A 26853-nucleotide genomic window follows, 5' to 3' on the forward strand; every position below is an offset into this window, starting at 1 on the left:
ACCTGATACTCGAATAACAAGTCCGTTTCAAGCCTCGCTGATATCCGCCCACCTGATATTGTTAGATTTCGGGTACTTAAATGTGTCAGTTAAGTAAAGGCCAACTAAATTATCATCTGGTGACAATGTTAGCGCCGGAGTGTCGACCCATAAGGAAGGTCGACGAGGCGTCAGCTTATATGGATACACCTTGTGGCTGGCCGAAGGGCCTTTCTGTTGGTGCATGTCACATAAGGCTGAGGGCTGACGTGAGTATACCAGACGTTTCGAGTAAGATTTTGATGCGGAACTGTTCAGCTGTAGTTTTAATCGTAACCAATGGCCTATCAGACCGAGATGATCGGATATGGCTGATGCCATCGTAACAGACGTTGATAGCTCGTGTGGCTTAGAGAACACGTGCTGTAGAGAAAGGGGGTGGTTGACGTACAACTATAAATGCAAACAGTTACTACTGGTGATGCCCCAATTCTCCTGTACCTATCATCTCAGTTCCCTTCTACAGCTCAAAGCTTTCTTCCAATTCCGGCCTCATCAACTTATATCCGAGAGCGTTCTCACAATGGGCACCAAATACAACAGCCAGGGCACCATGCGTGCCGTCCTGTTCGAAGGCAAGCCCCTCGAGATGGTCGTACGCGATGTCCCCAAGCCCAAGATCAAGATGCCCGAGGACGCCATCATCCGCGTCATCGCTGCGGCCATCTGCGGCTCCGACCTCCACACCTACCATGGCCACCTCGGCAGCTCCGAGGTCCCGTGGATCATAGGCCACGAAGCCGTTGGTGTCGTGGTCGAGGTGGGCTCCGGTACGGAGTTCGTCAAGGTCGGAGACCGCGTGGTCATTGCCGGGATTCCCGACGATGGCCATTTGGCCACCGAGCCGACGGCGATTCCGAACTTCACTATCCTCGGGCTGGGGAAGGACTTTGGTGACGTCAATGGAACACAAGGTTAGTTGATGATACGTAGTTGAATGGAGCGAGCTCCGTTGTGCTCCTTGGGACGTGTGAGCGCTAGTCGTTAAGCTGAAACATAACTCCCTAGCTGAATATGTGCGCGTGCCCTTCGCGGACGACAGCCTCATCAAGATCGAAACCAATAACTCCCACGACGACCTAAACTACCTCTTCCTCTCCGACATCCTCGCCACCGGCTGGCGGTGCCTGGACTTCGCCGGCTTCCAGCCCGGCGACGCCGTGGCCGTCTTCGGCGCCGGCCCCGTCGGCCTGCTGTGCGCGCACTCGGCCCTGCTGCGCGGCGCCAGCAAGGTGTTCGCCGTCGACCACGTCCCCGCGCGGCTGGCCAAGGCGGCCTCCATCGGCGCTATCCCCATCGATTTCACCAAGGAGGGCGATGGGGGTCATGAGGGGCCCGCGGCGCAGATCCTTAAGTTGCACCCCGAGGGCGTCATGCGCTGCTGCGACTGCGTCGGGTACGAGTCGCTCAATCCCCGGCTCGAGCGACAGCCTGACTACGTGACCAAGGAAATGGTCGCCGTCGCGTCCGTCGGCGGCGGGATCGGTGTCGTTGGCGTCTGGGGGAAGATCCCGGCCTCAAGGGCGCGCCCAATGCGGACGATCTCCCGGCCACGATCGATTTTCCCGTTGCCGATTTTTGGTTCAAGGGGTTGTCGTACAAGGGTGGCGCGGTCGATATTGTGGGGTTGAGCCCGACCATTCTGCCGCTCGTCGAGACGGGCCGCGCTCAGCCGGGTTTTATCATCTCTAGCGAGGTCGGGATCGAGGACGTGCCTGAGGCGTATAGCCGGTTCGATCAGAAGCTCGAGACCAAGGTCGTGATCCGGTTCCCTTGGGAGTGGGAGAGCAGCCGCCGGGGCGGGGTTCTGGCGCAGCAGAACGGTTCTGCTGAGACTGCTAATGGGACTACATCTCCCCAAATTGACATGGCTCAGGGCCTACCTTTGAGGAACGGGGGAGGTCAATGACGTTCGGGAGCAGGAAGTAAAGTAAGTCATTCTTTCTGGCCTAGATGGGTTGTTGTTTCGTTGCGTCGTGCTCATCATGCCTTTACAGAAAGCAGCTTTACAAGAAAGGAAGGAATGGACGCTGGGCAGTTATTTGAGTAACGCCAAGTCCATGTAAAGAGATTGGTGGTGTACCTCGGACCGTGGTTGGTAGACGTAATCTTCGAGCCTGGATAATATTGTGGTCTCAAATGGGAGGAAGGAGGGAGGGTGGTGCTTGTAATACAGCATCCATCACACCCACTCGATAGCCAGTAGGTTTAGGTGTGATATGTAGTTTGAGCATTCCATCTCACAGTGGAAACCCCAACCAAATCTAAAATAGTGTACCGTAAACTCTTCTTCTGCTGCGCGTTGCACGGTGATCCGGCTTGCATACGATATTATGTCAGCATCTTGAACCAATTTAGCCGGTCAGGCGGCCGGATGTGGCGGAACGATTGTCTTCCCAGGCATTGTCAGCGTCTCGAGGTAGCGAGAGCACCACCCCATTTGTACCTAGATACTTGCCCCGGACACCCTATAGAATTCAACTAAGAACCTTCCAAGACTCCCACCCTGAAATCCTTTTCAGTATTCTCGACAGAGACGCAGCAGGTCCTGATACTACCGCATGCCCCGCCTTTCCCTACTTGTCACAATCAGATACTCACTTGTCGACGGCTACAATCGGACGACGAGTCGGTGCTCATTTTCGACAGCATGCGACTTCTCAACACAAGCACACTAACGCTGAAGTTCTTTCCTGGCAAGGAAAAGCCTACGTATGCCATCTTATCGCATACTTGGGGCGATGATGAGGTTCCTTTCCAAGATGTCGGCTCCGACGGGCCAGCTTGGGCATTTGAGGGACCAGGGCGGGATCGACAGAAGGGGGTCTTGCGAAGGTTATTGGTAGCGCCGGGCAAGCCAAAAGCAATGGCTACGACTGGATATGGATCGACACGTGCTGCATCGACAAGTCGAGTAGTGCCGAGCTCTCCGAGGCCATCAACTCCATGTTCAGATGGTACGAAGAATCCGACATCTGCTACGCATACCTCAGCGATGTCCATGGATCGGACCTTGGCGGCTCTCGCTGGTTTCGCAGAGGCTGGACACTGCAGGAGCTGGTTGCGCCATCAGACGTCGAGTTGTTCGACGCGTCCTGGAAATTTCTCGGCCGCAGAAACGCAATGGCGTCGCACATCGCCGAAATAAGTGGCATTGATGAGTTCATTCTGAGGCATGGCCACCATCGACACTGTGCTTGTGCCCGACAGGTGCGGATGCCTACATTTGCGAATCAAACCTCGACGCCTTGCGATTGTGAACACAATCGGCATAACACCTACAGTTCCAGGACCATCTTCCCCAGATCCAGTATCGCGACGAGGATGTCTTGGGCGGCTCGAAGGGAAACAACAAGAGAAGAGGACATTGCCTACTGCCTGCTGGGCCTGTTCGACGTCAGCATGCCTCTAATCTATGGAGAAGGGCAGAAGGCCTTCTCCCGCCTCCTAAAAGAAATAGCACAGACCTCAAACGATCAGTCAATACTGTCATGGCACGCAGATTATGACTTTCCGGATATGCGATTCTACTACCCGATAAGTCCGGCTTGTTTCCCCTTCAGCTTTATCCATCATAACGCGGGAGACATGGAAGCCGCAGCCAGTGCGTTCGTTACACCCCTCGGGTTGGAAGTAACGATGTTGCTGTGCCCATTCAACCCGGCGGAGGGCGAACACTTCGGCGGGAGGGGTGATTATGAACTACGGAGATGTTTTGGCATCCTGGACTGTACGATAAGCTGTGATGTGCTAGCCCGGCCGGCCATATTTTTGGAACGGGTTGGGGACCAGCAGAACCTGGAATACGAACGGATAGATGTGGACAGGTTCTATGCAGTGCAGGCAGGGGAACAGGGTGATCAGGTGGTCTATACGGATCGCTTGAGAGGCCGTGACCTGATAGGCACTTCGCCTTCTGGTAGCAAACAAACCGTCAGCATTCTCAGTTCTATCGACATGCACAAGGCCAATATCGACTTGACGGCGGCTAAGAGGCGGACGATCCTTGTCAGGGGTTTCTTTGGAGGCCAGAATAGAACGACACGAGCAAGCCCAGCTCGGGACATTCGGGTGGTTTTGACTGGCACCCACGACTACTCAGTCACCCACTGCGTCCCGGATTGCAGACCAGGGATGGATACTGGCCACCTCCTAGTCGCTCTGGAGCCCGACCTCGGCCGCGATAACATCATCTTCTTGGAGAGTCCTTCTGGGCCTTGCTTTGCAGTAACCTGGGCGTTGACGTGGTGCAAAGTCAACGACATAGATGAAGTCAGGGCAGCTCTAGGCGGCCGGAATGAACACGACACTTTTCGAAGGCCCCCGAGGTTATATGGGAACAGGCGAAACGCATGGCCCAGTTGGGAGCCAGCCGATTCAGCCCTACGTGCTGGGGACGGGACAGGCGTGAGCACACGATAACTCGAGACGGGTTTACAGTTACTGCGACACTTGTCGAGAAGCGATTCCTGCTACAACAGACAGCCGAGCTTCACATCAACGTCACAAAGCCCACTTCGTCAGTTCCTCCGAGTGCATTTGGCGCCAGCATGGAGGATCTTACCGCTTTGGGGACTCTTCGGCGAAGAGCCTTCGCTGGAAAACCGGTTGGGAATCGGCGAAGACGAAGACGAAGAGCAGTTGTACTACAACCCGAGGAATATATGAGTTTGAAGTTAGATTTAGATAGGGGTTGAAGATATGTGGCTGATGGGTTGAGGCTTGGGCTGACGGGTCAGCCACAGACGGTGAGGTCATGTTTTCTCTGGAGATTATTGGAGGAGTGCTTTTGCTGCTGATGCTGCTTGCTTGCTCTACAGCTGGGACCAAGCGACCCCGCCAAGGTTGCGACGAGGGATTCGAGCCTTTCTCTCCCGCGCGAATCGTCGTGGGGTCGGATGGTGCAACACTGCAACTCGGTGCGACAACTGCAGCTGAATCACGCTACATCACCGGGTCGATCAGCATCTCACGACCTTTTCCAGAAGGACATTCTAGAAGCCCGAACGAACGGTTTTTATTCCCCGGATTGGAGACCTCCGCATGAAATTTTGGGAGGGATTGAATTGAATTGAATTGGCATATGACAGGAGACAGCACGGGGTAACAGCTAGGACATTTTCTGCCCGCCGCCCATCGGACTTAACGACGACCTACGTACGCTCTAAAATATAAAAACCCACGATTACGCCGCCAGCAGCAGCTTTCAGATGAAGCTGCGGTGCACTCCTTTCCTCCTCACCACCCGACCTTTTGCATCCTACCAATCGTTTACTACCAAGGTCGGCATTTCCCGACTGCACCTTCTCCAACATCAACCGACCGCCCGAGCCCGAACCCCCAACGGCAAAACACCCGCAAGATGTCGTCCAAGAGCACCGTCATGGAGCCCCCTCCCCCCGCCGCCCGTCACCATGGCCGGCGACCTCGTCGAGTCCGCCAAGCGCGCCGCGGCGCAGCACGCCGTGCGCGACCACCTCAAGTCCGACTACACCCACATCGGCATCGGCTCCGGCTCGACCATCAAGTACGTCGTCGAGACCATCGCGGCCATGTCCAAAGACACCACCTCCAAGATGAAGTTCGTGCCCACCGGCAGCCAGTCGCGCGACCTAATTCTGGACGCCAAGCTGCCCCTCCTCACCATCGAGACCCTCGTCCTCGAGAAGGAGTACGTCCCCGGCCAGCAGTACCTCGACGTCTGCTTCGACGGCGCCGACGAGGTCGACCCGGAGCTCAACTGCATCAAGGGCGGCGGCGCCTGCCACTTCCAGGAGAAGATTGTCGCCGTCATGAGCAAGCGCTTCATCTGCGTCGCCGGTACGTTCCCCCCCTTGATGGAAATTCTGGTGATTCGGTAATAGCGAACAGGAAGACTGACTGACGTGACTCTACCGACAGACTACCGCAAAAAAGGTCCCCAACCTCCTAACCGGCTGGCCCGGCATCCCCATCGAGGTCCACCCCAGCCTCACCGAGTACGTCCGCCGCAAACTCATCGAGCTCGGCTCGCGCAAGCCCTACGTGCGCTCCGGCCTGCCCGGCAAGGCGGGCCCCATCGTGACGGACAACTACATGCACGTCATCGACGCCCCCTTCCCGCCCCTCCTGCTCAACAGCGAGCGCGAGCGCGAGGATCCCAGCAAGGGCCTCTACACGGTCGAGTCGCTCGCGCCGCATCGGCGAGATCAAGGGCGTGCTCGAGATCGGCCTCTTCAGCGGGCCCACGGGGCCCGAGGCCAAGACCACCAGAAGGACGGCGGCGAGAAGCCCGTCATGGTTTACTTTGGTATGCAGGACGGCTCGGTCCAGACGCTCGAGGCGACGGACCGATACTAAGCAGAGCTGGGGTGATGAGGTCGGGGAGAGAGAGAAGACAAAGGACAACGGAAAACAATGGCAAGTGAAAAACAAAGATACCGCCCGGGAATCTGTGATGAGCGGGAGCAGGAATGAGCTCGGGAACTAGCGGGATCCGGTTGTTGACTGCAGGCAGTTCATGAAAACAGATAGACAGTAGGAGCTTGGTTTGCAACATCCTTACCTCATCGGAGTTTCTATTCGTGGTGGCGTAGATGAACATCAAAAACAATTATAGACTTGGGAAATGGCAATATAAAAAAACGCCCCTTTCGCATCGACGCAAGAGGGAGGATTATTTAAGAAACATTATTACATATACTAAAAGGTCATATCGGGTAACAATTGCGTAGTTGCCATTGCTTCTCTTGTTCTTCTTTCGCTCGTCATGCTGCTGTTTGTTGGGGTAACTACTTTGGCTCTCGTCTCTGCCTTGATCTCGTGAAAAAAACGTTCAACTCTTTCTTGCGCTGGAAGGGGAGAAACCAGCCGAAGAGGCGGTCTGGCTGCTACCCTTCTTGATTATACACCATTGGGGGAGGTGGGTGGTCTGTATTTATGGCGGAAAATGGCAACTCGCTGATGGTTTCCTTGCTCTCGGCAACGCTAGGGTGGCTGGGACTTTCACCACTTGATATCGAGTTCGTAAACGATAACCCCTAGGCGCTGCAGTCTCTCCTCGTCCATAGCCAAGAGGTCGGCTGAGGGGCGGTGGTGTATGGTTGTAGCAAGAATGGGGGGTTCCAAGCTATGACTTAGCAAGAGCAGCCTTCTTGGGGCTGCGTAGTGTCTGTCTTGACATCGATCACTGTTTGCGCAGGTGGTTAGCCAATATTCAACAAGAGAAACTGCTCTCGTGTCGGCCGCCGCCAGGCAGCAGGTGGGCACGTGGGCAGGTGAGTGTGTTTTGTATCCAACGTACTTTGCGAAGTGGCCTGCTGGGCCGCGTCGGAGCCCTCCATGCCGGGCAGGGCCTGGGCTATCCTCCGGAAGAGGGTCTTGACGTTGTGGCCGAGCTTGGCGCTCGTCTCGACGAACATGAGGTTGTTCTTCTTGGCCTCGTCCTCGCCCTGCTGCGTCGTGACCTCGCGCTTGTCGTTCAGATCCGTCTTGTTGCCCACCAGCACGATGATGACGTCGTTGCCGCGCTCCGCCCGCACGTCGTCGATCCACTTCTTGGTGTTTTGGAAGGATTTCGCGTCTGCAGGGGTGAGGGGTGGTCAGGTTAGCTAGGGTTCGCGGGGTGGGGGGTTTCGTCTGGACAGGCGGTGGGCGCGGTAGTGAAAGGAAGAGAGCAGAGGAAAACATACTAGAAATATCGTACACCACCACAGCTACACTGGAGTCGCGGATGTAGGATGGGATCAAACTTCTGAATCGTTCTTGGCCTGCCGTATCCCATAGCTGTAGTCGCACGGTCCGGTCTTCGAGGTACATGGTCTAGCGGTCTGTCGTCAGTGCCACTGTACTCTTCACCGTCTCGTCCACCAAAAGCTGCCGTTCCTTACCTTGGAGAGGAAATCGATACCAATCGTCGCTTGGTACATGTTGTCGAAAGAGTCGTACATAAAACGCGTTATAAGGGAGGTCTTGCCAACTGTTGCGTTGCACCAGGGTCAGCCATTTTCCATCTCGTCTTGACGGCGCCACCTCCGGCAGCTGTATCGACGTCGGGGACGTGGGAAGATCGGTGCGTACCACTTTGTTCGCCGAGAAACACCAGCCTAGGAGCAGGTCAGGTCAGCATTGATCGTTTGTTGGGCCAGGCCAGCAGCAGCGGCCGTAGACAGGGGTGTGCGCCGTACTTGAACTTCTTCAGCGGGTTGTTGAAAGAACCTCCTGCCGCTTGAGCCATGATGACGGTTGGTGGTAGTATGGGATATCGCGCGGGGGAGAGCGGGCGGTTTGGGTGGTGGTTTTGGGGTTGGAGGTGGTGGTGATGTCTTGGAAAATAAAATGCAGCAGGTAATGCTGGAAGCGTTGCTCGTGTTGACGGGCTGGACGGGTTTTGATGGTGGTGTATATATCGGGCGGTCGGTCGGTTTGCAACTCTGAAATGGTCGGTCGGCAGATCAGATAGGCGCTTTCTTGACGATTATTGACCAGGCCCCTCCAATCAGGCTGGACGGAGTGTTCGACTAAAACCGAGCGGTGGAAACAATGGGGAATCGTCGGATGCAGGTGGAAAGGGGTCCCTTTCTTTTCAGTCGCTCGGGTCCAGGTGGATCGCTCTTTTTTGGCGTGGCAGGAAGAGGATGCCTCTTTTTTTTTCTCTTTCAGAGAAAGGCGGGCGGGATGGACGGCAGACGGACGGATGCGCTGCTACTATGGGCGATCAAGAGAGCAAAGCGAAAACGAGGCCGGGTGGGTTTGATCAGATCAATTACTGTAGAAAGAAGCAAACGGCGGGAAATCAAGTGGGAGTATTAGTTGAACGGATACAGTATTGCTGCGGGTACGGCTATTATGTGCAGCAAGTGATGAATGAAAAAGACCTCGGGACTCTTGGGTGCCAAAAGTCTGGATGGATGCGAAGACAAGCCAAGAAGAAGAAAAAGGCATCAAATCGAGACACCAATCCGGAGCTGTCTCAATGCAGGGCAATCTGGCAGTGGCATCAGAGGCGTCCCGTACTCGGGAGAGAAGGAGCAAGGACCGCTGTTCCTAGCATTGAATTATCTGATGTCTGCTCCTGCCCTCCAGTGCAGTGCATGTCAGGCACACCGTTCGTTCTGCAGACTGCAGGACTGCGCCTCGAATCATAATGTACCTAGGTAGGCTGGCCTTGGCATCTTTTTCTTCTCGACTTGGAAATGGCGTTGCCTTGCCGGCCTTGCAACTGCCTGCCATTCCAGATTCCCGTCTCGCTGCTGCTCTCTGTCGGTCGGTGTCAATAGTTGACCTTTGACATGCACCCAGACGGATCCCCAGCTCCGCCATAAGAAACACCCCCACACCCACTGAATTGCTGCGGGCGCCTGCCACTTCCAGCGCTTGAGCCACTGTAGCCCTTGTAGCTTTCAGTGGACGGCATCGCTGCCGTACCCGCATTTTGTGGCTGGCCCAGCCCGATAAGAGTTTTTATCAGGCTTTATCGGGCGGGCTTATCTGAACTTTTTCCAGCAAAAGTGTCTGGGCCATTGGGAACATTGAAATTTTGCGGCAACCTCAGCAATCCCATTCCAGAGTCCCCGCCATTCGCTGCGAGTTTTGGGATCCAGACATCCATTGCGGCAGTTCAATCCCTCGGAGCTCTGATTTCTTGTTTCGACTTAATTCAAACATGCCCGTCTTGAAAACTCCAACGGGCTCGGCCGATGCCCCGGCCACGTACAAGCAGCCCTCGAGGAAGGGCAAGAAGGCTTGGCGCAAGAACGTCGATGTGACCGAAGTCCAGGATGGTTTGGAGGAGCTGAACGAGGCTATCATCAAGGGGTAAGCAGCCGACCATACAATCACCTGAAGATCCCAAACACTAACCAAATCTACAGCGGCCTTGTCAACGAAAAGCCTTCCGAGGAACTCTTCACCCTCGATACGGTCGGCGACGCCTCCATCCCCAAGAGGTTCCCCAAGCACACCTCGAAGCCCCTCAAGTCGGAAGAGATCCTCGCCCAACGATCCGTCGTCCCCGCCGTCGACTCCCGCAAGCGACCGAGCACCAAGACCACCGACGGCATCGTCCCCGCCAAGCGCCTGCGCACCAACTATGTCACACACAAGGAGCTGACCCGGCTGCGCAAGGTCGCCGACGGCCACCACGAGCTGACCGTCGAGTTCAACGAGGAGGCCTACGACCCCTGGGCCGTCGCCCCCCGCCGCGGAGAAGACGCAGGCCGAGTCCGACGTGATGGCGGTACCCGACGTCCGGACGGAGAAGAAGAAGGCGCCCAAGACCATTACCAAGGCGCCCATCTCGCTCGCTGCGAGCGGAAAGCGCGTCCCCGCCGTGGTGAAGCCGACCGGCGCCTTCAGTTACAACCCCTCGTTCCCGGAATACGAAGCCCGCCTGGCGGAGGAGTCCGAAAAGGCCCCTCGCGGCCGAGAAGAAGCGCTTGACGGAGGAGGAGGCCGACCGTCTCAAGAAGGAGGCTGCGGCTCGGTCAGCTGCCGAGGCGGAGGCCGCCGAGGCCCGCGCGCAATTGTCTGAGTGGGAGGAGGATTCGGAGTGGGAAGGCTTCCAGAGCGGCGGCGAGGAGCTCAAGGTCTCCAACAAGCGCCCCGAGCGTAAGAACCAGCAACAACGAAACAGGATCAAGCGACGCAAGGAGGAAGAGCGCCGGTTGAAGCATGAGGCCAAGACCAAAGTGAGGAAGGCTCAGCTCGAGGAGATCAAGAAGCTGGCGCAAGAGGCACGCGAAAGGGACCAGTCGAGGGCGCTGATACAAGCCCAGGCCGGCCAGGGGTCGGACTCGGGCATGGAGGAGACGGACGATGTCGTGCGGAGGAGACAGCTCGGCAAGTACAAGGTGCCCGAGAAGGACCTCGAGCTGGTGCTGCCCGACGAGCTGGAGGATTCGCTGCGCCGGCTCCGGCCCGAGGGCAACCCGCTCAAGGAAAGATACCGCAGTCTGATCCTCCGCGGCAAGCTCGAGGCCCGCCGGAAGATTCCCTTCAAGAAGCAGGCCAATAGAAAAGCGACCGAGAAGTGGTCGTACAAGGACTTCCAGATCTAATTGGGGAGCGGTACGGTTCGATACAGGCGCAAAAATTCATAGATACCAAGAAAGCATGTTCTGTCGGTTGTCCTACCATGTCCCCTTTTAAATTCTACATTCTGCTGTGAAACCCATCAAGGAGCTGCCACACCCAAACCACTGTGACTAGCCATACTTCACGGATCGTCAATTAAGATGCAGATTCTCCCTTCATTCAAGCTCGTTGACATACGCATAATTACATACAGCTCCCCTTGAACGTACATAACCAACTTTTTGTTTTTCAAATAAAATACCTCAACTTATGCGGGCAGACCAGCAGAAGCAAATGCCTCAAAACAGAGCCAAAACCCAACAGGACATAGCCCCCTATGATTAGCATCCGCTTCCTCGAATGTTGGACGAATCATCATCACACAAGCACGGACATGGCGAAACTGCGTCCCCCTAAAAGCCGCGTACCGTGCGGAAGCCCATGAGGCGGAAGCCCCCTCTCTTCCCACCATTCGCGAATTACTCTCTTCATCCTGGAGTCCAAGTGGACCTTTCGGCTGCCTCCCGGAAACCGGATGACAGAAACACCCTCGGCGTTAGCGGCCGCCTGCCACTCGATTTCTTCCCGGTCGTCCGTAGCCCAAGTCCGGTACAGTCGCTTGAAGGATTCGTCGTCGATTTCGCGCAGGAGGCGGTCGAATCTTTCGTCTGACATGACGGGGTATGCGCTGAGGATTCCGGCGACATAGTCCCAGACGGTGGGATGTTTCAGGCGCGCGATGGTCTCTTGAATGACACTTTCTGGCAGGTTTGGCCGCTCTTCTAGTAGGTGTAGGCCCCCTATACTGTCACTCTTAATGATATGCAACAGAGCTTTCTCCGGTAGGACGGATATGTGCCTGTGCAGGATATCGCATACTTGCCCCCCAAAAAAGGTGTTCATTCCCGATGACGTTAGGCATATTGTCCCCGACTATTGGTGGCGGGGTAGCGGGTGCCAGGTCCTCCTCATCCAGATCGGTGCGTAAGAACGATGCCAGCCTGATCAAGGCTCTCGGGCGCAGGTATGGCTGTTTCAGCTCCAAGATCTCGACGGCGCCTTGTATGGCCTGCATGTTTGGAGACTCCAAGAGGCCTTCCAGGGTGTCCACGACTTCGGCCGGCAGGCTCGCGGGATACTGCGTGAATTAACGCCCCGTTTCCTGCCAAACATTCTCGCTCGTGCTTTCCAACAAAGCTAATATTCCCGGCAGAATGTCGGCGGGCAGAGTCGGCTGGACTCCCACGGCGTACACCGCAGCCCGATACCTCCCTCGGTCCCCTCCGAGCCCCAGGGCAATCGTCTTGTGTAGGACCCCGCTCGTCAAGGGCGTCGGGCGAGGCAGGGCGAACGCGGCGCAGCTCGCAATTTCCCCGTCTTGATGCGCATCGTCCAGCAGCAAGGTCGTGATCCGATCGACAATGTTGTCTGGTAAAGACGATTGCTCAGACAGTACACAGGCTGCTGCTCGCCGGACGTCTGGTTCCGCTTTCAACAGATCTACCAGGCTACCGAGAATATCTTCGGGCAAGACGGTCTGACGTTGCAGGATATCCTCTGCAAAATTAGGACCGTCCTTTTGCCACTGGTTCAGCACTTTCCTCAAGATCTCGGCTGGCAGTGAGGGCTGCCTTGTCAGCGATTTCATCGCTGCGCCCCGTTTCTCTGGCTCGGGGTCGTCCAGCAGAGCCCCTATCTCTTGCAGTATGTCGCTGGGCAACTCCAATCCTTGGATAGACAAGACTTGTGCTGCGGCATCCCGATTAGTCGATTGCGGCCCCTTGAGCACATCTAGAACCCCTCGGAGGAAGCTCCGGGGCAAGATCTCTGCCTGCCATAGGACCTCGCCAACGACACGTTCGTCGCTTAGCCCGGGGTGCCGTAGCACCGCTAGTAGTTCAGGAAGGATTTCGAGTCGCACAGGCGTACGTTGTAACACCCACGCCGCGGCTTCCCAGGTGTGGTAATCGGGGTCCTTCAACACCTCGACTAATTTCCGCACAATACCCGGGGGAAGCGTTGGCAGCTTACGGACTCTGCTCCCCAAACTGCGTAGCGGGTGTTGTGTCAGATACTTGCTTGCTAGCACTATGTCCAGAACTTCATGAAGGACAGTTTCTTCCAGGAGATCCTGCTCAGCCAAAATGAACACCGCATATGACTGGGCCTCCACAACGTCCTGCAATGCAGCTGCGTGGGGATGCCGCAACACGTCTGCAACCATGTCTCGCACCTCTTTGGCAAGCTTTCCGCTCTGTTCCAAAATTCGGGAGGCGTGAAAGCGGCCAGTTTGTCCCCGTGTGTTTCAATAAACCCACTACCTCAAGCAGGATTGCATCCGGTACGGGGTGGGAATAGGAATGCTGCAAGACGAGAATTGCTTCGTGAAGAGTGTCGGAGTCTGGTTTGATGAACGAAGCCACCTCGGGGACCAAGTTGTTTGGTATATAATGCGCGACAAGGATTTCGAGGGCCTCGAGTTTCGATAATGGGCTGTCCTCGCCGCCTTCCATCTTGAAAGGCGCCGCGCAGCACTCGACAGTTTGTGGCAGCATCCTCGGGCGATCTTTCAGTATTTCGACAAGGATGCGGCGGAGGGCTTCGGAAGCCCCAGGCAAGCAGTCGAGCAAAACCTTTTCGGGGAATTCCATCTCCTTAGCCATGCTACTGTTGCATCCGTCAGGGTTGGCATGAAGGAACCACTGCCGTAGACAGTGCTCCAAGGAGGCCCGGAGCCCACCGAGATCGGAGTCGTGGTGGATCTCGGCCAGGCAGCGCATCACCAACCGCTGGTGCGCCTGCCCGAGGAGATCGCAAGGCCCTTCTTGGATGGTTTCAAAGAAGCTCGCTGCGGTCCCTTTCATTTGGAGTAGACCGGCCACAAACCTCCACACAATGTCGTAGCGCGGGTTGTACTTTTCCCGACGCAGAAAGGCCTCGGCAGTCATCCCTATCCCCGGTAGCTGTTTGTGAGGCCAGTGGTGCACAAAGTACTGCGCCGCGAAGTACTCCTGATAGGTCAGGTGCAGGAAATGATAGTTGCTGCTCGCTGACGAACTCTGGCCCGACGTACGGAGGAATGAGAGCCTATCCAGTTCGCCAAACTTGGGCATTTCGGCCTGCGCAGGAGGCATTTGGTCAACTCGCCTCTCTCGACGTCCCAGAAGTTGACCATGTACTTGGTGTCGAATTCCACCATGTTGCTGTCCATCCCGACAAAGCCGAGCGCCTGCAACGCGTTCATCTTGCCCTGCACGAGCGCCTTGATCTCGGACGGGGTGGAACGGTGGGCCTCGTACTGGGACATCGGGTTCGAGCTGCGGAGGGGGCTTCGTCTCGAGCTGGACCACGTCCTTCTTCCAGATCACCTGCTCGATAGCTCTGTATAGCTCGGTCATGGTCTGCGGGGTACGGTCGATGGCGAAAGCGTCGGTCTCGAAGCTGTAGCAAAAGGCATCCAGCTGGACAGGAATGCGCATAAGCCCCTCGATGGCTGGATGGGTATCTAGGAAAACCTGTATTCTCTCCGACTGTTCTGGTGAAACCGTGGCCGTATACTGCTTGACTTGATCGTGGTAGAAGCCGAGCGTCTCGACTTCCCGATGGATATTTCCGATGAGATTTCGGTTGACTCCTTGCGGTCGCGAGGTGACAATCACCCGGGGCTGGCCCAGCAGAATCCTGAGCAGGTTGGAGGTCTCGCCTTGCATCTCGTCCAGGCCATCAAGAACGAATAGCGTCCTGCTTTGCTCTCCGGTGGTCTCTCCATGCAACGCACTGGCGAGCAGCTCCCCGTCCTCCACGCCCCTGTAAAACCGCTCGCGGAGCAATTGCCGCAAGTCATAGTCCCATTTGTCCCGGCCCTTGAGCTCGCGCAGCGGCAGCCAGATGACGCGGTCGACGATGTCGGCCCACAGGTCGTGATGGATGCTGTCGTAAACAACGCGTTTGCATAGGGTGCATTTGCCCACGCCGGCCTTGCCGCGGATGAGCACGCGCTTTGGCGCCGGGGCTTTGGAGTCCTTTGGCTGGAAAAGGCTCGGCAGGGTGACGCTGTGTTCTTTATCGACTTCCCAGACGTCCAGACGGCGGCGCAGAGAACCCAGCGGTGGTGCGCTACCGGCGGACCCCTCTACGATGGCCATGTTGATATAACACTGTGCCATGGGTAAGCACTTGGTAGGGTCGAGCCGTTCAACATTGAGTAAACCCAGGTCCTTGTTGGTGTAGAAATCCCTCACCACCTGGTCCGCATAGAACAAGTTTGCCTCGGGACAAGTTTCCCAAGCCGCCCTTAAGAGCCTGCTTGCATCCCCTAGGCGGCCAACGGCTACTTTCGAATATCCTACGCTGGTCCCGAATGTGCTCGCGCCGAATAGGCCGCCAAACTTGGAGTTTAGGCGGTGCCCAAGGGAGGGCTTGGGCAGTCCCGCGGTGGGGACAGTCAACTGCATCCAGGCCTGAACCCGTCTAGACGAGGACATGCCGCCTTTCAGGAGGAGGAAATCCTTCAGCACTAGGACGACGGGGCTATCTTGGCCACCTTCATGCGCTGCCTGCTCCAGCTGCGAGCACAAACCGCACAAGAAGTCCTTGTCCTTGGATAAAGTGAATTCGGGATTGTCTAGCAGAGACTTGAGCACATCAGGTTGTCGTCCCCGAATGAAAAGATCGGTATAGCGAAGTGCGACATGCCAGTGCGCCGGCCTGGCCTTGATGATCCTCTCCGTGCCTGTATAGACGCCCCCAGCGACTCAAGCACGGCTATGATACCGATGGCGCCCTTCACTAGCCCCTCTGCGGCGCCAGGCGCGTCCAACAGGCCTTCGAGTAGCTTCGCTGGGTCCAGAGTCGCGACCGAGCCGGAAACGTTGGCTGCAACCCCGAGCGTCTTTATCATGCTCTCGCCGAGCTTCTTCCACGGGCTGACATCGCTGGGGATGCCGCGCAAAGACTCAGAGGCATACCGGGCCGCCTGCGCGATACGCAGCTCAGAGTGCCCACTGCTCTTCTGCAGCTCTTTTATCAGCGGCTCCACCACGTCGTACTCGCTGATACCGCCGAACTTGACCTCGTTCATGGCATCCAGGATCGCACAGAGTGTGCGCAACAGTCGGTACTGGGTCTCGAGGTCGGCCGCCAGCCCGGCCGTCGTGAGGCGGTTCTTGAGACCGAGGACGGCGTGCCCGAGTGAGAGTTGTGTACGGAGGTCTTCATGCTGTGTGCATTGCAGAGCCTGGGGACAGTGGAGGACGGCATTGAAACCTTCCAGGACGTTGATATTGGGGACCGCATGGTCTCCGCTTCCGCTGGCGATGGCCTGGACGAATGCGTTGAAGAAACCCGGGAATTCCTCCAGCCTCACGAAGGGCGCCAGGGCAGCGGCCTCTGTCACGTTCGCATACAGGTCCTTTGGATTCTCAATAAAGATTTGAGTCATCCTCCGCGACAAGGCACTCAGTGCTTCCGCCTCTTTCTTGCAGCGCGCACTCGGAAGGCCATCTGACGTCGAGTCCTGCTCTTCCTGATTCTGTGGGCGACGATCCTCTGCATCGTTGCCTGAATGAGAACCGATATCCCTCAAACGCCCCAAGAGTTCCTTAGTAGTCCGCGGTCGGGGAAGACACTCGGCGGTTGCCATGTCGGCTCGCGCACAGGTGAAATGAAGAAATTAGTAGATATCTTCGGGGTGACCCTGTATTGCCCGTCGACACCTGTTTCGTTGGTGAGTGAGTCCAAGGTTCATAGGGCAGAAGTCATTGGGTTGAAACACGATGGCTACCCTACCCCTCTTTCACGTTTCCATACTTTAGCGTGCGGCGCAGTGATACTCAGTATCCTCTTGATTGCTAGTTACAGCCCAGAAACTGGAGACTGGTATTTTTACCAAAACCAGGGTACGGAATGGCTTCTTATTCTGGGGACGAGCTGTTTGCCATTCTTTGTACGGGGCAAGATTATAAAATTGGTGGAACCCGCGATCTAGCATCTACCCCCGTCCCCTACGAAATTGGCATATGAAGAAACGAATATGAACTACCGCAATGCTACAACAGATTTGATAATATCATAGAAAACAGTACTCGTAAGTATCAATAGGTGTCTTCAGAATACAGGAAAGGCTGAGCCTCGCAGTTACCCCTATTTCCTTGAGTACCCCCTTTATCGCGTATTTCCCCGGAAGTCTGTTGAACCTTGCTATACCTACCCAAATCATGATATATGAGCCCATACAATCGAAACCTTGGTAGAAACACGAGTTCTATGTGGCAAATGAGTTACCGGAACCATGTGAGAGACAGTAGAAAAGCGCCTTTGCTGCCACCAAGTCGCAATACCATCGTGAATACGACGAAGTCCTTGGGTCAAACGGACCCAGTCTTCCAAGTCACGTGAGACTTCTCTATAACTCAAACCCAATTTGACACCTGATTGGGTCGCCACATTTCGAACCACCAAGTGGTGGCGGGTGCCGGGGCTGCAAACACCCATCGTGAGCATGATCTTTATCTCAGTCACCCTCTTTGTCCCCATGAACAGTGACATCCTTTCCTGGCTTTGAAGCTGATGAGCTGTTACCGGCGTAAATGGGGCTGTTGGCAAGGTGTCGTATGCTTGAAACGATTACAAGCCGGTTGTTTCAAGGGCCATTGGGGTATATATAGCTGTCCTATTCCAGCTTCGGGACAGGAATTTTAAATATCTATCACATCATTGGTATAGCACCACGATACTAAATCACACGTACAATCTTCAACTAATCTACACATACTATCCTCCCCAAACCCTCCAGAACAAACCCAAAACCAGCCATGTCTAAGTACCTGGACAACCAACTCACCTCCTGCGGCGGAGACGAGCCCATCTCACAAGACCCCAGTCTGAAGTGGGACAAGTCGCGCGACCTGCGGGATCAAAAAGAGCACTCATGCTCACAATGTCAGCCGGCGAGACAAAAAGACTGGGCTATGTGAGCAGGCAACCGCCCAGAATGAGCCTCTCGACGACTCTGATGATTCTGATCCTTGCACGGAAGTGGACGAGTGTACTCAAAGAGCCCAGCCTCCACATCTCCACCGGCACCAAGACGGAGATCGATCATGTTATTCCTTCCACCAGAAAGAGGAAATCCAGGCAAAGTCTCAGGGAATCTCCCAACCCCGTGTCATTTGGAAAAAGCAGAAGCCCAAGGCCTAGTGGTCACGGGCCGTGACTAAGTGAAGGGCCCCCAATGGGGAGGCGAAGAGTAAGAGCTCCGAGCATGTCACAGGCTAGGCTGTATCCTGTGGATACGTGAGGGCCATGCATGATATGCTTCAGTACTATATGAAGCAGAGAGGCGAAAGCAGCCAGACGAGCTGCGACAGCGTAAGTGGCGATGATTGCTTGGTGTTGCGCTTATAATTCGACAGCCTCGGATACCACTTCAAAGAACTACGGAAGCACTTTACGACACAGCAACATAGTCCACGGCATCTGGCAGATAAAGGTCCGGTATGTCTCATTTGAGAACGAAGCTATAGAGGATACATTTGAGGAATGGGTTCAATTTGGCGAAGACCGAAACATAAAGGGTAAGTTGGTCAAGAGGTATGGTGGGATACACTGGCTGGAGACAAAGGTTCAGGGCGGACTAATGTCTAGGGATATGCCACGTACAGAAAGATGCAATGGCCAAGCTGAGCTGGCACGCGCATGCAATGTGACAGATCAACTCCCCAACAGATAGCTCATACAGAGGGAATAAACGAAATTGCTGAATTGGCGACATGTTAATGGATTGTGAGTACTTGGCAGCCACATGCACCTTCTGTACGGCTGACATTGGGAGTCCAATGGTGCAGTAATCTATGAAACACAAGGGAAGCCGTATCTGGAGCTGAAAAAATTCATGCGAAGCTCCCCGGAAAAAGATCACAAAAGTAAAGCAGGTGGTAAACGTACCAGCCTATTTTGAATTAGCTAAGTAGCTGTAAAAATCCATTTGCTGAACCAAAGCAACCAACTACACGAGCATACCACTACAGCTCCCTGATGTCCTCCGTGGCCGTGGCTGTCCCATCCTCCCCTCCATTCCTCCCCTCCGCCTCCCTCTTCTGATCCCGCCTATACATCCACGCCACCGCCCCCGTGATCCCCGCCTGCGCCGCGAACGCGACCGTCGTGAAGACGAACCCCTTCCGGAACCGCGGCGCGTCGACCTGCGGGTACGTCAGCAGCGGCACCCACGCGTTGAACGCGTACCCGAGCGAGTTCATGACCCCGATGACGACGGCGCGCTCCTCGGCGTCGCGCCCGCAGATCTCGTTGGCCCAGCTCATGCTCAGGGGCCCGTAGGGCACCGACGCCTTTTGCAGCAGGAAAGCGAACCACTTGAGCCCGTCGGGGATTTGCCAGATCGCCAAGACGAGGGCCGCGAAGCCGCCGAGCAGGGTAGAGAGGGACATGATGCGCGCGCGGTGGAGGATCGCGTCCGAGACGATGGCGAAGGCGACGGTGAGGACGAGTTGGATGGCGCTGGCGGCTGTGGGGATGATGTTCTATTTTGAGCTATTAGCTAAGCCGTCTCAAGTAATTACGGCAGAAGATGCCGAGAAACTCACAATCTGCGACACAGAGTGTCCCGTCGTCTTGAGCCAGATGGCCATGGGGTTGATGCTGCTGGAAGGACCCAGGTTGATGAAGATGATGTACAGTATGGAGAGCAAATAGATGTGCCATCGTCCTGATGAACCAAAGTTTAGCCCTGTCTCTATCTAGTAACAGAGAAGATGGAATGGTATATCGGACTTACCAAAGATCCTCTTGAATGCGGACCAACCCAGTCTCCCGCGCGGTGCGCGACCAACAGACGCCATGCGCTTTTGAGCCAGATCACGGTCCTATTTCAGGAGTCAGTAGGTTGCGACTGAGTAGGCCTTGGTAGAGATGATCACTGCTTACATCATTGGTTATGTAGAATGCTTTTGTGTTTTCCGGTAGATCGGGGAGAAGGAAATAGCCAGCAAGGCAGATGGGAAGACTGATGATTCCATCCATGATCTTGCATGATTATCAGCGCTTGCTCCCGGAGACTAGAGTGCTAGAGGAAAGGGTTGACTTACGAAAAGCCACTTCCAACCGGGCATACCGTGCACCCCGTTTAGGCCCTTGTAGACTCCAGCCTGCAAGTACCCGCTGAACATGGACGCCGCCGCCGACGAGGCGTGGAATACGCAGGCCCGCTTGCCCAGCTCCGACGGCTTGTACCAGCTGCCGAGGATGGTGTGGGCGGCCGGGTAGAAGGCCGACTCGGCGAGCCCGACAAAAAACCGGATCGCGATGACGTGGTTCGACGTCGTCGCGGCGGCCAGGCTGAAGGTCAGGACGGTCCAGACCAGCTCGCACGACGGGACCCAGACCGACGGCCGGACTTTGGTCAGGATGATCTGGGACGGGATCTGGCCGAGGACGTAGCCGACGGTCCAGGCCGTGTCGATCAGGTTGATCTCGTTGCCGTTCATGGAAAGCTCCTCCTTCATGCCGCTGACGAAGGCGTTGCTGATGTTGGTCTGGTCCAGGTTCTTGATGAAGTAGCCGAGGGAGAGCACTGTTGTGTTTCCAAATTAGCTTCGTGGGGTCTCTAGCAGAAAGGGGAGCACCGGACAATGTCCATCACCGCCCCTGGTAGCTGTGTAGAGGCATGATACCGGGAACGTACTGCTGATGAGAAAGACATCAAGCTTCTGGATGAAGACGCGCTCTTCGTGTGACCTCCCTGGGTCGTAGTCCCAGATGTAGGACCACCATGGGGCTTTGGGCGCATGCTTCTGGTTCAGCTCCAGGTCCTGCGAGTCTCTCACCACCGAAGACTCGACCGGTACCTTGAAGTGCTCCGCCGCATCTCCCCTTTCCTCGAACCCCATATCCAACAACGGCCTGGTTTCTGAAGCCACGGGGGGTTACTGACTTCGAGACGCAGTATCCAAGAACGAAGAAGAATAATGCTGCAAGCCAAGATGATCTGCATGTGACTGATTGTGTTTCCTCTATTTAGCGACTACCTTTGCATTTATTTGGCATGAGAGCTGAGTTTGATCAAGCGAAAAAAAAAAAAAAAAAAACGCAGAGGTAGCAATGCCTCCCGAGAGTACAAGATGACGCTATGAAGGGCTGGGCCGCCTTGCGTTATCTGCTGAAAGATAGCTCAATGGCACCATTGCACATTATTAATGGGGCGCCATACCTAGCGGTGCTGTCGCCATAGCATGGTTTGGCTGTCGTGATGGCCCTGTCGTGGGCGGGTTGGGCCAGCGTCTGGGGGTGGTGGGTTCCTGATTGGCGGGCTCCGCTCGTCATACACAACCCCAATTGCGCCATCACCTCCCCCGAAGCGATAACACCCCCAGGGGATCAGCAACTGAATGTAGTAGTCTGTACCGCAGATGTGGTACTACCAAGGCCTTTCGGGCGCATCTTTGGGGGTTTAATTGGGCATGCTAACTGTACAGAAGAGCCACTGGAATGAAACACGAGAACCTGTTGCCCCCTCATATTACTTCTGCAGTGGACGCTCCAATCTCTCTCGGCAACGAAAATGAGAACATACTTCCCATTGTGTAAATGGCGATATGTTACATTGAGGCGTAGGGCGCCGCTCAACTGCTACATATGCGAGTCTCGACCCCCGTGATCAGCGAGCTTCCGTGCAGATGCAGCAGGCACACACACACTTGACACCCTCTTAGATATGGGATTTCCAAGGCCACGAGCCGAATTAAATGGTCTACACTGGCGCCAATACTGATAACGGCCTTACTGGAAAAGAAGTACCGACGCAATTGTGTAAAATTCTGGATTCTTACTTCATAAGAGTGGCGATGAGCTGCTGTACTCACTCAGACCCAGGGCTTCCCGATATAGGCTGCCCACGTCAATAGTGGGAAACCAACAAGCGACCTTCGGCTCCATTTGCTGGTTTTGGTATCTGGAAAAGCTTCCTGGATATGACGAAACTGCTGAATGTTACATCTTACTACACTACAACCTGTGTGATGCATGGCGCCTGTCTGGATCTGCGGGGAAACGCATACTTGGCAGATAAGGGGCACTGGGTAGGAATTTGCAATGACCTTTGTCACCCTCCGTAGACATGGTGAGCTTCGCGCCTCCCGATTGGGAGGAAACCGCATCAGTACACTGCATAGTAAACCGCATAGATCAGTAGGCGTCACGTAATTGAAACGAATTCAAATTGACCGACAGTGCCAGACCAATTACATCCCCTTTGTTGATTTTCAGCTAGCTTCTCGACAAGCTTCTACTTGACAACTCTCTTACATCCTTCCCATGGCCAGTGAAACGAAACGACGCTGGAATGACTTCAGCTGGTACGCCCCGGAGGACACCAAAGAGGAACGCCGTTTCATCCGGAAGCTCGATCTTCTGATCGTGCCCTATGCCTTCGTTTCTTACTGGGTCAAGTACATTGACCAAGCCAATATCAGTACGTTTCATGGATCTCGAGAACCTAATACCGTCGCTGGCCTTGCGACCCAGTCTGACCAGATAACTTACTCCCTACTCCTTTTAATAGACAATGCGTACGTGGCGGGGATGAAGGAGGACCTCGGATTCCACGGCAACGAGCTCGTCCAGCTCCAGACGCTGTACATTGTCGGCGCGGTGGTCGGACAGCTGCCGTTCCTGTTCCTGTTCACCTACGTGCCGCTGAACATCCTCATCCCGTTCATGGATGTCTGCTGGGGGATCTTCACGCTCCTGCAGTTCCGCGTATCGGGGTTCGCGGAGATTGCCGCCTATCGCTTCTTAGTCGGATTCTTCGAGGTAAGCTGATTCTCAACCCGTTGATCGAATGTTCATCCAGAGTACCATTTGACTGACAGGTTCCTTTTTGATGTATAGGCCGCATTCTTTCCTGTGATGCACTACCTCTTTGGTAAGTCCTTGTCTGCGCCGGGTAGAAGAAGCTTGCTTATTAACACTGCCGTAGGTTCCTGGTACCGCGGAGACGAGATAGGACGACGGGGTGGCATATTCTACGTGGGGTTATCTCTCGGAACGCTTACCGCCGGGTTGATTCAGGCTGGGGCGTCCGCCAGACTCGACGGCGTCAGCGGGCTTGCCGGTTGGCGATGGAGTACGCTTTCAAATTCTTGTCCCAGAAAATGCTTCGAGCTTGTGTAGCTGACCCGAGCCACCTGTAGTGTCTATTATATGTGCCCTCATCACGATTCCCATCGGGATGCTGGGCTACTTTGTTATCCCCGGAACCCCCGACCAGCCGAACCGCCTGGTCCTGACCGAAGACGACGTCGTCATCGGCGAGAAACGACTCAAACGGGCAGGCCACCAGTCCCACGGCAAGCTCCGGCTCCGCAACCTCAAGAGCGCCCTGTCCCGGCCTCAGTTCTGGGCCATCATCGTCGTCGACGTCTTCTTCTGGAACGCCGGCCTCGCCAGCAGCACCGGCTCCTTCCTGCTCTGGATCAAGAGCCTGGGGCGGTACTCGCAGGCCCGGACCAACGAGCTCGGCACCATCGCGCCCGCGCTGGGCATCTTTTACACGCTGCTCGTCTGCTTCCTGTCGGACCTGGCCCTGGGCCCGGCCTGGGCCATCACGCTCGCGCACGTCTGGAACGGCCTCGGGCTCCTCATTTTGACGATTTGGAACGTGCCCGAGCCGGCCAAGTGGTTCGCGTACGCGACCAACTACTCGTCCCAGGCCATGTCGAGCGTGCTGCACGGCTGGGTCAACGCGCAGCTGCGGGACGCGCCCGCCGAGCGCGCGTTCACGCTGGTCCTCATCAACGCCATCTCGCAGTCGACGACGGCCTGGACGCCGCTGCTGGTGTTCCCGACCGTCGAGGCGCCGCGGTTTCCGAAGGGGTACGCGTTCTGCTTAGCCTGCGCCGTCGTGTTGATCGTGCTGGTGCATGTGCTTAATACGTACCTCAAGAGGAAAGAGTAAGTTCGGCACCCCGTGATGTGGGAACAACCGTGTATCTAACAGGTCTAGGGCGAAATCGATCCAGATTGATGTTGTCGAAAACCCAGAAGCTGCAAGTTTGGATGCACGGACTGCCGACAACAAGAGGTAAGGAGACGGATCATGGTCCATCTCCTGAGATGAAGGGCGGACGTTGTATGGATGGATGTGACTTCACTCTCCACGAAGCGCATCTTCTCGATGTTTACTGAAGATTGCTGTATTCACGTATCAAGAGCTCGTCTGCCGTTACCCGGGAGACCGTACGGCGTTGGATAGAAACAGACAGTTCAATGGATACGAAACAGGCCAGTCCATTGCGGTCACATGGCTTTACGTGCTGGACACTTTGAGTAAGATGTATGAGATATGACAGTTGGCGAAGTATTCCTCCGAGACGAGTTACTTTCCATGCATTTCTGTGCTGGGGCGAGCGCTTCGTGTGTGACTCTTCCCCCGAACACCGGGCGAGAAATGATTAGTAACCCCAAAACCATCTACTCTGGAGTCTTTTGCAATGACAGCTTTGGTCATTGCATGGACGATCAGCTATTGGGGCCGGATAACGACGGCCGGATGCTACTCATTCTTGCCAACACCAGAATCTGGTTAAACTGGCATGTGTGGGGTGGCATGCTGATAAGTCCCGCAGCACCCGGAATGGTGCGCGTGCCACTGTTTCTGTCGTTATTTCTGGGCAGTACCAACCAGTTTCTTGAATCAATGGTGTGAAGCTCGGTGTCGGCTGCAGGGCTATCTCCAACAAGTTCATGCAGCCCGGATCGCACCATCTTGGAGACTAGCACGTCACTAGGGAGTGCAACCGGGGTCCCGCAAATCGCTGTATAGCATGCACATGGCTGCTTTCGGTATTAGCGGGGCTACGTAGTATTGGCAACGTGAGGGCATCCCCTTATCAATCAATCATCTCTGTTGACACTTGAAGAAGGGCTCGGTACTACCTGAGATTCAACCGCCAAGGAGAAAGAGCCCATCACGTATCAGATCTCACACGATGGCCTCGGAAGATGCGAACAACGTTGGGAGTCACGCTGAAGCTCCCAAGAAGAAGATTCTTCTCAATGCTTTTGACATGTCCACGGTTGGGCATCTGTCTCCTGGGCAATGGAAAGTAGGTAGTGACTCGGGTTAAGCTGATCACGGCACAAAGAAGCACTGCTGACCGGGACCTCGCAGAATCCAACAGACAAGTCAGCCACCAAGAGAAACCTGAAGTACTGGATCGAGCTAGCTCAACTCCTCGAAAGGGGCGGGATCAATGCCCTGTTCCTCGCCGACACGTACGGCGGCTACGACACCTACGAGGGCAGCCTGGACAACTGCATCAGAAGAGCTGCGCAATGGCCGATGACCGATCCCACCATCGTGAGTTTCCCAAGTTGTGCACTCTGGTTCAATACGGGTAGCTATTGGAAGAAACCGAAACTGACATGGCGTCAAAACAAGCCGATCAGCGCCATGGCCGCGGTGACCAAGAACTTGTCGTTCGCCATCACGGCATCTACCAGCTTTGAGCCGCCTTTCTTGCTGGCGAAGCGGTTCTCGACCCTGGACCACTTCACTGGAGGTCGGTTCGGGTGGAACATCGTCACGTCCTGAAAAAAGGCGGCCTTCAAGGCGATCGGGATCGACACTCCTATCGAGCACGACCAGCGCTACGCGCAGGCAGACGAGTATCTCCGGGTTCTTTACAAGTAAGTCTCGGATCCCATAGTCTTATCCAAATATGCCCCGGCGCTGACGTGTGCTACGCTAGGTTATGGGAAGGATCATGGGCCGACGACGCCATCTCCCCCGGATCCAGAGCACGACAGCTACGCGGACCCGGACAAGATCCGGACCATCAAGCACCAGGGCAAGTACTTCAGCCTTGACACGCGCCACATCGTCGACCCCTCCCCGCAGCGGACCCCCTTCCTCTTCCAAGCTGGGACCTCGCCCGCCGGCTCCGAGTTCGCCGCGACCCACGCCGAAGCCATCTTCGTCTCGGCGCACTCCCCCGCGGTCCTGCGTCCCAAGGTCGACAAGATCCGCCAGCTCGCGGCGGCCAAGGGGCGCGACCCGCGGTCCGTCAAGTTCTTCGCGACGTTCACGCCGGTCCTGGGCGCGACGGACGCGGAGGCGGCGGCCAGGCACGCGGAGCTGAAAGAGTACGCGTCCGTGGTCGGCGGGCTCGTGCTGGTGAGCGGGTGGACGGGCATCGACCTCTCGGCGCTGCCGCTGGACCACGAGATCACGGCCGCGGACTCGGCCGAGATCCACAAGGTCACGAGTATCCTCGAGGCCTTCACGGCGACGAGCGACAAGATCCCGAAGTGGACGCCGCGCATCATTGCGGAGCAGGCGTCTATCGGGGGTTTGGGTCCTACTTCTGTCGGTTCGCCTGCGACGGTGGCGGATGAGATGGAGCGCTGGATCGAGGAGGGGATCTTGATGGGTTTAATATCGGGTACGTCACTACGCCCGGGTCGTTTGAGGATGTGGTCGATCTCCTCGTCCCCGAGCTGCAGCGGCGGGGGATCTACCCGGATATCCCCAGGAATGACCAGCATCTTACTGCACGTGAAAAGGGTTTACGGTGAAGGCCAGAGTGGGCTCAGGGACGACCATCCCGGATCGAAATACAAATATCCGGTCTATAAGAAAGAGCCGCCTTACTCACCCGAGAGCCCGGCTGCAGCGTGATCAGCTCGGCAACAGTCCAAGATGAATCAATTAGGATAGTTACATAGGAGAAAGTGCTACACTAGTAA

The 26853-nt window shown here is 55.8% G+C and overlaps 10 protein-coding genes across 10 annotated transcripts; 6 read left to right on the forward strand and 4 right to left on the reverse strand.

Moving 5' to 3' along the window:
• Positions 1-562: 562 nt before the first annotated feature.
• Positions 563-1948, forward strand: PG997_008989 (alcohol dehydrogenase; the record flags this gene model as incomplete). Its single annotated transcript, XM_066813304.1, has 3 exons — positions 563-953; positions 1048-1535; positions 1562-1948. 3 exons carry the CDS (start codon positions 563-565, stop codon positions 1946-1948), a joined length of 1266 nt encoding a protein of 421 aa, XP_066668646.1.
• Positions 1949-2689: 741 nt separating this feature from the next.
• On the forward strand, positions 2690-4047 carry PG997_008990 (uncharacterized protein; the record flags this gene model as incomplete). Its single annotated transcript, XM_066813305.1, is given in 2 exon segments — positions 2690-2874; positions 2886-4047. Coding segments are annotated over 2 exon segments (1347 nt in total), but the record flags the coding sequence as incomplete, so codon positions are not given.
• A 1406-nt stretch (positions 4048-5453) lies between these two features.
• PG997_008991 (ribose 5-phosphate isomerase A) lies at positions 5454-6378 on the forward strand (the record flags this gene model as incomplete). The annotated part of the gene is made up of 2 exons (XM_066813306.1): positions 5454-5888; positions 5941-6378. The coding sequence occupies 2 exons, from the start codon at positions 5454-5456 to the stop codon at positions 6376-6378; spliced, it is 873 nt and encodes a 290-aa protein (XP_066668648.1).
• Positions 6379-7154: 776 nt separating this feature from the next.
• PG997_008992 (Ras-related Rab-6A) lies at positions 7155-8254 on the reverse strand (the record flags this gene model as incomplete). The annotated part of the gene is made up of 6 exons (XM_066813307.1): positions 7155-7207; positions 7322-7600; positions 7710-7839; positions 7908-7996; positions 8050-8123; positions 8205-8254. The coding sequence occupies 6 exons, from the start codon at positions 8252-8254 to the stop codon at positions 7155-7157; spliced, it is 675 nt and encodes a 224-aa protein (XP_066668649.1).
• A 1428-nt stretch (positions 8255-9682) lies between these two features.
• Positions 9683-11075, forward strand: PG997_008993 (uncharacterized protein; the record flags this gene model as incomplete). Its single annotated transcript, XM_066813308.1, is given in 4 exon segments — positions 9683-9834; positions 9891-10206; positions 10241-10419; positions 10430-11075. The coding sequence occupies 4 exon segments, from the start codon at positions 9683-9685 to the stop codon at positions 11073-11075; spliced, it is 1293 nt and encodes a 430-aa protein (XP_066668650.1).
• Positions 11076-11469: 394 nt separating this feature from the next.
• Positions 11470-12166, reverse strand: PG997_008994 (uncharacterized protein; the record flags this gene model as incomplete). The annotated part of the gene is made up of 2 exons (XM_066813309.1): positions 11470-11891; positions 11971-12166. 2 exons carry the CDS (start codon positions 12164-12166, stop codon positions 11470-11472), a joined length of 618 nt encoding a protein of 205 aa, XP_066668651.1.
• Positions 12167-12238: 72 nt separating this feature from the next.
• On the reverse strand, positions 12239-16732 carry PG997_008995 (uncharacterized protein; the record flags this gene model as incomplete). Its single annotated transcript, XM_066813310.1, has 3 exons — positions 12239-13139; positions 13507-15715; positions 15865-16732. 3 exons carry the CDS (start codon positions 16730-16732, stop codon positions 12239-12241), a joined length of 3978 nt encoding a protein of 1325 aa, XP_066668652.1.
• A 2380-nt stretch (positions 16733-19112) lies between these two features.
• Positions 19113-20996, reverse strand: PG997_008996 (major facilitator superfamily transporter; the record flags this gene model as incomplete). Its single annotated transcript, XM_066813311.1, has 6 exons — positions 19113-19631; positions 19695-19816; positions 19886-19973; positions 20035-20133; positions 20196-20680; positions 20792-20996. 6 exons carry the CDS (start codon positions 20994-20996, stop codon positions 19113-19115), a joined length of 1518 nt encoding a protein of 505 aa, XP_066668653.1.
• A 1423-nt stretch (positions 20997-22419) lies between these two features.
• Positions 22420-24191, forward strand: PG997_008997 (transporter SEO1; the record flags this gene model as incomplete). The annotated part of the gene is made up of 6 exons (XM_066813312.1): positions 22420-22576; positions 22667-22917; positions 22996-23029; positions 23084-23230; positions 23298-24057; positions 24110-24191. 6 exons carry the CDS (start codon positions 22420-22422, stop codon positions 24189-24191), a joined length of 1431 nt encoding a protein of 476 aa, XP_066668654.1.
• A 903-nt stretch (positions 24192-25094) lies between these two features.
• Positions 25095-26785, forward strand: PG997_008998 (uncharacterized protein; the record flags this gene model as incomplete). The annotated part of the gene is given in 5 exon segments (XM_066813313.1): positions 25095-25211; positions 25277-25465; positions 25547-25687; positions 25706-25794; positions 25915-26785. 5 exon segments carry the CDS (start codon positions 25095-25097, stop codon positions 26783-26785), a joined length of 1407 nt encoding a protein of 468 aa, XP_066668655.1.
• Positions 26786-26853: the final 68 nt, after the last annotated feature.

The sequence above is a fragment of the Apiospora hydei genome, assembly GCF_038363865.1.
Source record: "Apiospora hydei strain CBS 114990 chromosome Unknown utg000006l_segment0_segment0, whole genome shotgun sequence".
NCBI lineage: Eukaryota > Fungi > Ascomycota > Sordariomycetes > Amphisphaeriales > Apiosporaceae > Apiospora > Apiospora hydei.